General features: G+C 35.3%; 1 protein-coding gene across 10 annotated transcripts in view; it reads left to right on the top strand.

The window, feature by feature from the left end:
* c2cd5 (C2 calcium dependent domain containing 5) overlaps nt 1-13,545 on the top strand; it is a 39,217-nt gene extending 25,672 nt beyond the window's left edge. For 8 of the 10 annotated variants that reach the window (XM_015353205.2, XM_006633755.3, XM_015353208.2 and 5 more), the window contains 13 exons: nt 299-463; nt 1,062-1,202; nt 3,550-3,613; nt 3,804-3,865; nt 3,951-4,049; nt 4,261-4,350; nt 4,785-4,872; nt 6,137-6,229; nt 7,398-7,445; nt 7,605-7,706; nt 8,429-8,619; nt 9,615-9,761; nt 10,089-13,545. In XM_015353205.2, the coding sequence (XP_015208691.1) occupies nt 299-463; nt 1,062-1,202; nt 3,550-3,613; nt 3,804-3,865; nt 3,951-4,049; nt 4,261-4,350; nt 4,785-4,872; nt 6,137-6,229; nt 7,398-7,445; nt 7,605-7,706; nt 8,429-8,619; nt 9,615-9,761; nt 10,089-10,220 (1,422 nt within the window). In that variant the 3' untranslated portion in view covers nt 10,221-13,545. The remainder of the gene's footprint in view (nt 1-298; nt 464-1,061; nt 1,203-3,549; nt 3,614-3,803; nt 3,866-3,950; nt 4,050-4,260; nt 4,351-4,784; nt 4,873-6,136; nt 6,230-7,397; nt 7,446-7,604; nt 7,707-8,428; nt 8,620-9,614; nt 9,762-10,088) is intronic. The other 2 variants (XM_069192158.1, XM_015353207.2) reach the window with 1 other exon arrangement.
* Nucleotides 13,546-13,703: the final 158 nt, after the last annotated feature.

The following is a 13,703-nucleotide window of genomic DNA, read 5'->3' as shown; positions in this document are numbered from 1 at the left end:
TGTGTCTGGATAAATGGATACATTTATTTTTTAAAATATTTTTATTTTTTTAGGTTCATCATTGATGAAAAGCCACAGCAGACAGATATAGAGATGAGAGAGATGGCTTGCAAGTGCTGTAGGAAACCACTGTGTTGGACATATCCAAAACTTAAAACACTTTATAAATATGTACTTAAACATTATCATTGAAGGAATTGGATAAAAATGTAAAATACAAGTGAAGTACACTGAATGTTTGATGTTTTTTTTTAATTTTTTGTTAACATAATGTGATTTTTGTCTTTATTTCATTTAGTCTGCCACGGGTGTGTATTTAACTGCCCTGCCTACCCCAGGGGGTATCCAGATTGCTGGTAAAACTCCAAGTGACATGTCTTATGAGCAGCATATATCAAACATGCAAAAGAAGATCAATGACACCATTGCCAAAAACAAAGAGCTGTATGAGATAAACCCCCCTGTAAGTAACAAACGTTGTTCAGCATTTTTTCATGGCAGTGTTTCATATTATTGGCAATGTTTGATACTATTTCTAAATGTATTAGTTACTGGTGTTACTGCTTGGGTTGGAACTGTAACAGGTACTTTAAAATAGGAGAATCCTGGGCAACAGATACGTGAAGATATTTGGCAAATAAGATGAACAAATTCTCTTCATTTACAGTGCAGGAAATGCTAAAAACCAAAACAAAACCTAACTCGTTTAAAGAACTTAGTAAACATTTACATGTATTAGGGATTATATTTTATAAATATATTAAAATATTAGATTAAAAATAAGAAGCTATGGAAGGTACCATCATAAAACATCTCTTCATTCTTGCAAAATCACGTCCTTAATCCATAGTTACTCACTTGCTTGGCTGCTTCTCCTACTGGTGCAGTACTTTTACTTTTAAATTGTCCCACAGCCTTCTTTTCTCAAATTACAGAGTGCAGTAAAGCCAGTCATGAATGATCAGTTAATCAGTAAGATGCCAAAAATATTTGATCAATAACCAAAGACATACTTTTTTCTGATATTCAGCTGTAATTTTTCCCTGTGTTTGTGCCTAAAGGAGGTAATTGATGAAATAATTGGTTCACCGATCCCAGAGCCCCGGCAGCGATCCAGACTCTTTAGGTCTCACTCGGAGAGTTCTGATGAGGTGTCTGAGCTGGATCTGTCCCATGGGAAGAAGGACGCCTTTGTCCTTGAGGCAAGTCAGACATAGACAATATATTGCAGTTGTGAATTTATGAGCTAAAAGTAACAACAGACCTTAATGCCTAAATTTCTAAATGAAAAACAACACAGTCACAACATACAGATGCATCATTGCGGGCTTCCTGGACTGGACTGTCCTGGTCTAAACTGACTTCATTTTGTACTTACCTGCTTAAAGTTAAAGTTAGCAGCCACTGCTCTCATTAAGTCTTAACAGCATGAAACTCCAATTTTGACTAGTGAAATTGACTTATACATCTGTCTTGCAAGGAACATATCCTTAATGAATTGATCCTTAAGTGAATTAAGGATTAGCTGGAGTTGCTGGAGAAATGCAGTGTAATGGAAGTGCCTAGGTTGACTACTGTACCCATGCTCTAAACAGACTTAATTCTGCTTTATGTATACAGTTGCAAGAAAAAGTTTGTGAACCCTTTGGAATTACCTGGATTTCTGCATTAATTAGTCAGAAAAATGTGGTCTGATCTTCAACTAAGTCACAATAATAGACAAACACTATCTGCTTAAACTAATAACGCACAAACAGTTGTACTTCTTCTTGTCAATATTGAACACATCATTTAAACTTTCACAGTCCGGGCTTGAAAAAGTATGTGAACCATTGTATTTAGTAACTGGTAGAACCTTTAGCAGCAATAACCTCCACCAAACGTTTCCTATAGCTGCTGATGAGATTTACACAAAGGTTAGGAGAAATTTTAGACCATTCCTCCTCACAAAACTGTTTCAGTTCATTGATATTTCTGGGATTCCTTCCATGAACAGATGTCTTCAGGTCATGCCCCCGCATCTCAATTGGGTTGAGGTCTGGACTTGGCCATTCCAGAACACGCATTTTGTTTTGTTTAAGCCATTCTGTTGTTGATTTACTCATGTGTTTTAGATCATTGTCTTGTTGCATCACCCAACTTCTATTAAGCTTCAGGCGACGAACCGCTACCCTGACATTCTCCTGTAAAATTTCTTGATACAATTTTGAATTCATTGCTCCCTCTATGATAGCAAGCTGTCCAGGCCCTGAGGCAGTAAAGCAGCCTCAAACCATGATGCTCCCTCCACCATGCTTTTTTTCTTCCAAACATAGCATGCGTATGCCAAAGAGTTAAACGTTTGGCTCATCCATCCGCAGAATATTGTCCCAGAAACATTGTGGAACATCCAGGTGGTCTTTTGCAAACTTGAGATGTGCAGCAATGTTTTTCTTGGAGACCAGTTGTTTCCTCCTTGGTGTCCTTCCATTAACACCATTCTTGTTCCGTGTTTTTCTTATAGTGGACACATGAACAGAGACTTTGACAAGTTCAAGAGATTTCTGCAGGTCCTTTGCCGTTACCCTAGGGTTCTTTCTTACCTTCTTCAGCATTGCACGCTTCGCTTTTGCCGTGGTCTTTGCAGAACGCCCACTCCTAGGGAGAGTAGCAACAGTACTGAATTTCCTCAGTTTGTAGACAATATGTCTTACTGTGGGTTGATGAACACCCAGGCTTCTAGAAATGCCTTTTCCAGCTTTATGCATCTCTACAATTCTCCTTCTAAGGTCCTCTGATATTCCTTTTGATCAGGGCATGGTTCACATGAACAGCTCTTTCTTGAGAAGCGCAGACTCTGTCAGTAACCAAACTTTGTGTGCCTTTTTAATAGGGCAGGGCACCCCCAACCCACACCTCCAATCTCATCTCATCTCATTGATTGGAACACATGTTAGCTTTTGGAGAAGTCATTAGCCTAGAGGTTCACATACTTTTTCCAACCTAGACTATGAATGTTTAAACAATGCATTCATTACTGACAAGAAGAAGTACAATTGTTTGTGTGTTATTATTTAAAGCAGATTGTGTTTGTCTTTTATTGTGACTTAGTTGAAGATCAGACCACATTTTTATGAGTAATTAATGCAGAAATCCAGATAATTCCAAAGGGCTCTTTTTCTTGCACCTACTGTATATAAACTCAAACTCAAAGTTTGCAGTCATGGACAGCGTTCCAACCCTTAGTTGGGCTTATCTTCATTAATGGTCACATTTCCCTAAAATATTTGTAGTGTTTTTACATATGTGTTAATTAGTGGGGGCTGGAGGGTGAAGAGAATATAGTAATTTAAAAATCTTATATTATTTCTTATTTAAGCAGACAGTTCCTGAATTTTCATAGCAGCACTTGATGTGCTGCTCACAATGAAAACCACAATTCTGTATGAACGCAATCATTTAAATATTCCCTCCAATATGTTAAGATTAAAATAACAATTTGCATTTGTGAGCCAAACATCCCTGAGGTACTCATCCACATAAACTCTGACATTGTTGCTCTCTTTTCAGATTGATGATGCCGATGCAGTAGAAGATATCCATTCTTTACTGACAGATGCTCCTTTGCCACCAGGTACAGGAGAAGATTATTGGACAGGGTTCCTGTACAGCTTACAGAAAAGAGATGGTTCTTAGACACTGTGTACCTTGATGTTTTCTTTAAATTAGTATTTATAATTTTTTATTATTTGTTCTTTGTGGATAACCTTTTTCCTGTTGTGAATTCACTTAGTCCTCTAAAGTATTTTTTTTATTCTTTATAGGGTTTTATAGTTGCAATACCGAGATAATGCCAGGGATATACAACTGGACAGCTGGAGTGCAGGTAATGCTACTAGAATATTTTTTTTGTTTCTCGGTACTTAAGCACCTGTTTTGGAGTTTAAAACATCTCTTCTTTTGCCCTTTAGATGTTTACCTCAGTGAGAGTATTCAGGTTAAACAATGCGATCTTGACAAACCAGGGACTCAACAAGACTTTTAATGATCTCTGTGAGAATCTGCTAAAGGTATGATTTTTCCCATATTGTACTGAGCATAATGGGGTTTTAATGAACTTTGTGAAATGTACTTAATGCTTTTCTTGAATTATTCCTTCTCTAATGTGTAAACAATACTTAAGCACAGTTATTTACATGTTATCGGGAAATGATGTATCATAAGATTGATGTGTTTGGATTTTGAGAATTTGGGATTAAGGCTTCTGTCTTTGCCTTACAGAGTCTATATTTTAAACTGCGTTCCATGATCCCTTGCTGCCTGTGCCATGTGAACTTCGCTGTGGCTGTGCCTGAGGATGAACTTATTCAGGTTGGATAACAAGATGTTTGTTCATCCTTTCTGTGATTGTCATTAATTGTATTTTAGGGGGTAGATTTATAGTGAGTTATAACATGCAAATTCTTCGGTTCTTCATTTTATAGTTCTTCAGTTGAGGCATATCTTGAGAACATAAGAAGTAATTCTTTCCATCTTGATTGCTTGGTTGCTACTGATTGTTAAAGATCTCATCCACACAATCTTTCTAGAATCCCACTGTGAACCCTCACATGGCTAGTAAGCAGACATTTATAAATAAATTTACATTTATTTCCAAGAATCCAAGTTCCCCAGCAGCACTGGAATAGAAAGTGTTTTTTTCTGTTAAAATGGTATTAAAAATCCATTACAGACTACATTATTACATTGATGTAAAGGTAAAATATTACACTTGATATTGTCACAAATTTCATGAATTATTTCAGGTGGCTGTCACTGCTGTTGCAATGACTTTTGACAAAGACCAAGCCCAAGAAAACTGGAAACTCAGTGTGGATAAGTCACTCATGAAAGGTATGATTTGTTTATTTATTAATGTGTTATTATCTATGTATTTATTAATGTGTTTTATCTTGTTTTATAGTAGCTTTGTACAAAAGTTTATATTTAATTTAATGTTAACAGTGACCATAAAATTATTTTGTTTGCACAATATATTCTAAATAGTGTGATGCAAGATTGTAAATCATGTACTGTATGTCTAAGATGGGAAATAGGTGTGTCATATTTATTAAAGATCATAATGAATGAAAATCAGTTGTAACTGCAATTTGCATTTTGCACAGTAAACAGGTGACCTTAATTATTCCGTTGCCTTTTATTTCAAATTATTTGCAACTACCTGTAAGTCTTAAACCAAGATGTTATTAAACAAGATATTGCTTCATTTGTTGTTCATCACTTAAAAACAGCCTGACCTGTTATCTACAGCAGTTTGGGTTTGTGTATCTAAACAGACAAACTACATCCTTGAAGATTAATCAGCATTTTCTTTGAAAAGATTATGGCATCGTTATTTCAGAATACATTAGTTTTAGTTAAAACCACAAGCTCTAAAGCCCTAAACCTAAAGGTTTGCAGTGTATATAAAAATGATAATTCCTTCAGCTTTGTCTTATTAACATATTTTAGGTTGAGGAAGAACTAGCATATTGACACAATTATTTAATTCCAAATTATCTGTACATATTTATTAATCTTTACATATTTTACGTATTATTATAAGTAGATTTATAAGGAAAACAGTGTTGTCTTCATGGCATTGCAAGGAAAGATATTTTGTGTGATGAAGATTTAATGGTGGTAATTTAAAAAATTCAGATATCTGATATCCAATTTAAATTCAGATATCTAATTTGATCAGCTATCTAATTTCAATTCATTATTTAAATTAGAAATTCAGATATCTGTTTTTTTTTTGCAGATCAGATTTTCAGTTAATCTGGCTGTGATTAATGTGTGGGTCAGCAACCTTTCTTAAAAAAGCTTTATTTTTAAAAGCTTTTCTTTCAATGGAGTCCAAAATAGTGTGAAGTATATAATTTGTTTTCAGTATGCAAATATATACGTATTTGAGTTTCAGTTGGAAGACGTAAGATTCAATAAGAACGCTGATAGATCACAGCTCAGCTTTTCATTTGTTGCCTGAAATGGCCAAATCAAATAACAGAAAATTACATTTTAATGGTTGTTATTAAAAGGTGAATATTCTCCTGGTTTGTAGGAATGGAACTTATGTATTATGTTAGATAATGTTACTTGTTTTTTATTTTTAAAGTGATAAGTGAAAATGAGGAACAACTCCAATTTCCATTAGAGCTGTGTTCCGACTCCCCATGTGCAAACCCCTTCTCACCCGGGAAAAGCACAGGTACGTAGAACCTCACAGTTCTTTACTGTACATTCACTGCATGTAGTAGAAGTAATCACACTAACAATACATGCAATCCTTATTTAAGCTGCTTGGAAATCAGTTCAGCATGTTTGAAGTAAACTGCATTCAGAAGGACTGCTGAAAATAGCATACATAACATGCCTAAAGTAATTTAGGGGAAATGTCCTTTTTGCTGCCAACAGATGTCACTTTTTTCCTTGAAAATGAATGTACCAAATGTAAATTACTGGACCATAGCAACCTAAGCTGCTATCATAACAGAAAACTAATTGAAGAAAAGACTATTTAACCCATCTTGCTTGTTTGGTTGTTAAATAATCCAAGAGGATTCAGATGTTCTTTGAAGGATCTTAGGGAATCTACTTCAGGAAAGTGGAAGGGTAGTTTTCAAATCTCTTTATTTTCTTCCTTGTTCAGTGCTGAAAAGATAGTTTAACCCATCTGTATTTGATGAGTTATTGTTCTATGAGTTTATATCTGATTTCTTTCCTGATCAGTGGTGTTTTTTGTAATACTTTTTACTTAAGTACAGTGACATGTTCTTATAATATACAAGCATGAACATCTTTTATCTGATTAATTTTAAAGGGAAATTTTGGATGGGTGTGTTTTGAACTTTAAAAGTTTAGAACATAATCTGCTACACTTTCAAATCCAGTTTCTCATATTACCCAGGGGTCTGGGACACAGGGGTATCCTGAGTGACTCTAGCAATTACCCAGAAACAGAAGTGAATGGTTTTGCACAGTGGACCTCCTTCATCAATATTTATGATGCATCTTTCATCTGTATTTCTTTTTTAAACAATTAATAATTAGTAGTAGACTAATGTCTGTTGCAGTTAAGGTAGCATGGTGGTAGCAATGCTGCTTCATAGTTCAAAGATTTGATTTAAACTTTACAGAATTTGTATGTTGTATTCCAAAGATGTGACGTTTGATTGGTAATGCTAAACTGTCCTTTTCCGTGAGGTAGTCTTCCCAATGACAGTCTATGGTTAGTAATTGGGTTGCATATTGACTTGCAAATTTCAATATTGGGAATTCATCATTATTCCCATAGGAATTATACAGACAGGCTTTGAGACATGCAGCAGTGTCACTGAATGACTGCATCTTGTAATTGATTTTTTTGGTCTTGTTAGGACTTCAGGAGTCCACAGGCATGCACACAGTCCCTGGTGCTCAAAGAGGTTAGTTATTTCTGCTTTGGCTCATTCTAATTCATTGGAAGAGGGTGCTTTAATTCTTTTTTTCACAGATTATTGATTCATCAGAGAAGCACTGAAGCAACAGACGTCATCCATATTTTCTTTTTTCTTTGTCTTTTTTTTCTGTCTGTGTGTTTTCAGCCACCTCAGTTGATTACAGTTCCTTTGCAGACAGATGCAGCACCTGGATAGAGCTCATTAAACTGAAAGCTCAGACCATAAGACGAGGATCAATTAAGACAAGTAGGAAAAAATGCTTCTAGCTGACTATGGTGACAATCTGAGCGGTACCTGTGACCCCTCAGTGGTGACAGGGTGGACTTTGCTGCCCAGAAATGGCATTGCAGATCAAGCACAGCTGATTTCAGAGTGTGAAAGCTGAGGAATGCACTCCTTCAGGTTCTCCTCTGTGGAGTAATGGTGACAAAATGTTTTGATTACATGAATGTGTAATGAGGCAGAATAAAAGTAATCTAAAATTATTTAAGAAAAAAAACAATCCACGTCCTGTTAATTTTGCTAAAAGCCTGTTGATCTGTTGTGGGCAAAAATCGATTTGCTAAAAATAATTAAGAGGTTACATTTTAACAAATGTAACATCTTTCACACTCTTGCTCCAAGAACCTTTCTTCAGCAGACAACTTTTTTGTGTTTCTTTGTCTTCATTGTCTGATTATTGTTGGTAAACCGTGGCCTGTTGTCCTCTTTTCTGGCAAATCATTTATTTCAATCTTTTTTTCTATTTACTGCATGCAGTGCATGATTACATTTTCCTTCATGGCAGGCCATGCTTGATGTTACATCGCTGAAGCTTCAAAGATTGCTGAATGCCATCATACAACTACTCTGATACACAGTGAATTCTTGTCTGCGTATTATGTATTTCATTGTATTCATCTCTCCTGTGTTGGAAATTCATTCTACTAAATCCACTATCTTTTCTGTTTATTCTTACCTCTTTCTAGCTTCTTCACTTGAAAAAGCCAGTCCTCTGGCTGAAGGTCACTCACGTCTTCGTTCTACTACGTCATCCGCAGGCTGTACTGTCACTGTTGTCAAAATGACTCCGCTCTCTTTCATCCCTGGTGCAAAAATAATCAAATACGTTGGCATCATTAATATGTTCTTCATCCGAGAAACCACATCGTTGCGGGAGGTGAGCAACAATGTAACAGACATAGGCAGATATAGTCCTCAGGGACTTAAAGGTGTGGAGCTAGACACCAGTTAGGTATAAAAACTGCCCACATAGTTGTTTCTTTCCAAATGAAAATAAAATAAATTTTGAAGGTTTTTTTTTCCAAATGACAATACATTTCCAAATGATATAAGATAACGCAGCACAGAGTCTGCCTTGCAGAGTTGGGGCCCTGGGTTCAGTTCTGGAGCTGGTGTGCTACGTGTGTGGAAATTCTATGTTCTTCCCGTGTACACACGGAGTTTGCCTGGGTGCTTCAGATTTCTTCCCACAGTCCAAAGACATACATGAAGGTTAATTACTGTAGCTTCTGTGAAAACTGGCCCTGTGAGTGTGCACCTTTGTTTTTGTGTGTGCCCCGAGATATACTAGCGTCCTGTCCAGGGTGTATCGTTTCTAGCCGGGATAGGCTCTGGCTCCCCCTTTTCACTGTATTGGATACCATGGTTAGAAAATGGATGGATAAAATAATGCTAAATATGTGATTTTAGTTTTTCTTAGAAAAATGTTGCATAAAATGTTTTCTTGCCTTTGCATCTTCTGCTGAATGTAGTGATTGGTCAAAATAGGCCTGTCACAGTAAATAATGCTTCTCTGTTTTTGTCTTGGTTTGTTAAAATTAAAACTGATTGATTGTCCATTGCCAGTGGTGTTCTTTAGATAGATTTGTGAAATGTTTTGTTTTTAAAAACCTAGAAAAATAGAAAACACGGTCATGGTGATCTGTTCATTCATGTAACTGAAACATTTAATATTTTCATTCCAAGGTCCATTGTCATGCATCTTGCAGAGACTCAGACTTAGACTTTTTTGAGTATTTTTGAGTGATAACCATCATGCCCAGCCATGGGCCTAGAAGACCTCAGTGCAAAACAAATATATTTATTTTCTGTGATTTGTGTGCTTCACAGATTCTGTATGTCGGTTAAGATTTGATGTTTGTTTTTATGCAGGAGGGTGGTGTCAGTGGCTTTCTTCATGCATTCATTGCTGAGGTATTTGCAATGGTCAGAGCCCATGTCGCAGCACTGGGTGGAAATGCTGTGGTCTCTTACATCATGAAGGAGTGTGTTTTCATGGAGAATCCAAACAAGAATCAGGTATTGCTGCTGGATTTTTAAACTGTACTGATTTTAAAGCTGTTTGGCTTTTTATTTAATATACAACTGCCTCATTTACTACTTACTAAACTTTAATTTAGTGCAAATAGATGCAGGATGCACAACTCAGTTTCTACCTGTACTGTATGTGCATCACAGGCAGACAGACATTTAGCTTTTAATGCAAGTGTATTTGTCGTAATTTAAATAATGGCTAGGTCAATGAACGCTATGATGAAATAACGATAATAGAAGCGTAATAGTGTGAGGCATTGCTATACTCACACATTCATTAACTATTTTTGCATTTGTTTTTTTCCCCCTTAGGCTCAGTGCCTAATCAATGTCAGTGGTGATGCAGTGATCTTTGTCCGTGAGTCTGAACTGGAAGCCATGCCTGTACAGCCACAGACATCAACAGCACAAAGTTCCAGCAGTGGAGGAGACATTACTACATGAAGACAATTATGTGCTATTGCACACGTAAACAAAATCAGTTCCAGGTTGTGGCTGCCTTAAATCCCGATTGCTTCCTTTTCAACACTCCTTTAATCTATTTTTTTTTTCCACTGAGGAGTGAATTGGTGCAGATCTTTCCAGTACTCAAGAATCAGGAGCCATCACTCACTTAACCATCATTTTGCATTTTTGCATGAAAAGGCATCTTTAATTAGACTCAGATGACTTTCCCTTGTTTGTAGTTAAGAGCATAGAAGTTCCTTTTGTGAGAGCATGGGCAAATTTATGTCATTTTCAATTTAAAAAATCTGTCATTGGAGACTTCTAATGTTTCACCCTACATTTAGGTACTAAAATTCCTGTTTATCAGTACTTATGTTTATTGTTGTTTTTTTTTTTAATGCAACGAGACATGCCACTGTTACAAAAAATTGTACATTATGAACACCAAATTAATAGTCCTGCTATTTCAATTTCAGTAGCATTAGCTACAGTACATCTATAGCTGTTCTACCATATTTTTTACATTAATTCTTTCCACTAGATGAATCATGTTAAATTCCCGTTTATCATCCTTGACTGTTATTTTGGTACTGGGCTTTATCTAACCTGGCTAAGGGACTTAGGTATGACTGACTGAAATGCTGACTGGTTTTGTTTTTTGGTTAAACCACAAAAGCATTGCTGTTAGAGTTGGTAAATAGCTTTAAAGGAGCTTAAAATGTGTTTTTGAAATCTCATGAACATACTACTGAACCTTGATATTTTTAAATTGTCAAATGTTAAAGTTTCTGACTGCAGTAACAATTTGTAGAATAGGTGCCACAGAAAAATTGTGTAAATGTACTAAAATCTAAAATAGTATTTTTGTAATGAAGTGAGAAATCAGTCTAAAGTCCATATTTTGCATGTGTATGTGCAACTTAATCTTAGGTTTTGAATTTATATTGTTTGAAAGGTGTTGGTATATAATGAGCGTATTTGTTGGTAAAGGTAATGCAGGTTCAAACCAATTGAGACTTGAATGTATATATAGACTGCTGCGTAGTTTAATTGGCAGCTTGCTGACCTTTCCTGTCAACCTTTTTCTTTGTTTATTGGCTTGAAGAGTCTATCTTGAAAAATAAAATCATATGTTGAAATAATATACCATATACAGCATTTCAATGTATTTTTTAAATTGTATTATTTTGCTTTCCAATAAGAATCAAGCACTTGGTATAGCTTTATTGTTATGAATTGTTTGGAACCAGAGAGACAGTTATTTCCAAGTTGCATATTAAATTAATGTTGTGGTATTTAGATACTCAAAATTAACTATCCAGAATTATTGATGAATGATTTATGTAGAAAGACAAAGTGATACTCTTATTGGCATTTCACTATACTTTTTCCATTTTTCATGGCTGCAGATGAGTACCAATGTCTCATTGATTCAAGCTTTTGCAATTATGTGCATGAGAGTTAGTGTTTACATTCTTTGTGCTTTGGAAATGTCTTATAATGATTGTGACTATTGAAAAATCCAGACATCTTACATGAAAAGGATTTAAGTTTGTTCCTTGCTAAGAAATGTCCGATATGTTCAGACAAGCACAAATATGCAAATAAATGTCTCAAATATCGCCAGGAAATAGTTGAAAGATGGTGTTCAGTAATAGTAGAATGAAGTGATTCACCATCTGTGTTGCTAGAAAGAAACCATTCATCGACAGAAGGAAACGTTTATTAGGCATAAAATAGTATGTTGAAACTGGCTCCAGTTAGAGCATTTGGCTTTGCCTGCCAGGAGTTGTATGTGTTCACTTATCCTAGTAAAGACCCTTGTGGCAGAATTTTGTGTAAGCAGTAGCCAAATAATGCTTGTGTTGTATATCCTGAAAAAAGAGCATTATGGTTCAATCTGAAATCATGGATTAGGACAGAGAAATGTGTGGCTCAAAAAATGTTTCCCAGATTCCTTTGGATTTTATATTGGCTGTTAAGAAACCATTTTTAGCTAATTATATTTCTGTTGTGTACCTAGTCAATCAAGATACTGTATCTTCACAGAGTTTAGTTTCGTAAATGTCGGTAATACACTCACGGAAGACTGATATTGGGGTATTGTCACCAGGCTTTGCACACTTGTACAATTTTGTATCATCAACACTGTTGTAAAAGTAAACCATAAGCTTTGTAACTAATATGACTCAATGGTAACCTATATAAAGAAAATAAAATTGGATCACAAATACAACTGTTTTAAAGTTTTATAACACGTTTAAGCTTTCTTGCTAGAACTGGAGCAGGAATCCATAAATAGTACTGTATTTCAGAAGTGTGGAATTCAACATAGGCTTCAAGTCTTTGGGCATTCTTTTCTTAATGTTCTTATATTGAAGCAGTCTAGCAAAAACAAGATAAAACTTTTAATTTTAGGACTTAATATAGTTATTAGATTGTAGTTTGCAATTCTCTGCAGCTACCTCCAACATCTCAGGATCTTCATGCTGTCCAATACTTCAGTTCTCAGTGTATTGAACATGACAATGCAGTGCTTTTCTACAAAGTCCTAATCAGCTAGGGGCTGGAACAAACAATTCCAACTGGAATCCCACAAATGATAGGGTTGACTTTTAATGTGTTTTTCACAGTTCATTGTAACCAAAATAACCAGTATAGTCTAATACAACTAAGCGGAAAAATGCAAAGTACTATATCCTACAAAAGATTTGAAAATGAACCAGAGAAAAATAGCCTGTGCTTTACAGGAGCAACTAAGCTTTTTCTGAAGAGGGGGAAATGATCCATTCATTGATGTGAGAAAGGCTTGATATAAATGTCTCACAAGAGACATGATTGTTGTATGTTGCTCTGGTGTATCATTGAAGACAATGTCATTGTCTCTTTATGGTGTGATATTCAGACAAGGACTTATATCCTTAAGGAGCCAAATATATACTTGGTATTACATATTGGTTGCAGTATGGAATTGCATTTCTGCAGATTGGTCTTAGTTAAGCTAGCCTTTTCCAGTACTTCCTTTCACAAGAATGTTTGTTAGATGCAGGAACAGGAATCATCACTCACAAAGCTATTCTTATTTAGAGACATAGTTAATTCTGCATGCTCTACTTTTTGAAACTTTGTGTTAAAACGTTTTTAAAAACAAGATGAGAAATTTGCTCCTTAGGTCTTTTCTCTGTTGTATTAATATTGCTAATATAATTGTTGAACTAAATAGCTGTTCTACATATTGCATTAATGTTGTACCAGTACTTTTAAGAGTGATTTTAATTAATTCATCCACATTTCTTCTGAATAAAATAATAGTTCCTGAAGACATATTCTTCTACAGTTTTCTCCCTTGTATTTTGCTCCTTTTATAGAGCTAAGTATTGTACACTTGGAAATGAGAAATTTGTATTTTCCCCTATACTGTGTCTTGCAAAAATATTATTTCAAAGTTTTCACATTTTGTTGGTTAAAAACTACAATCAT

Source organism: Lepisosteus oculatus, chromosome 7, assembly GCF_040954835.1.
Source record: "Lepisosteus oculatus isolate fLepOcu1 chromosome 7, fLepOcu1.hap2, whole genome shotgun sequence".
Lineage (NCBI taxonomy): Eukaryota > Metazoa > Chordata > Actinopteri > Semionotiformes > Lepisosteidae > Lepisosteus > Lepisosteus oculatus.
Note: the sequence above shows the minus strand (reverse complement) of the source record. Positions and strands in the feature narration are given on the sequence as shown.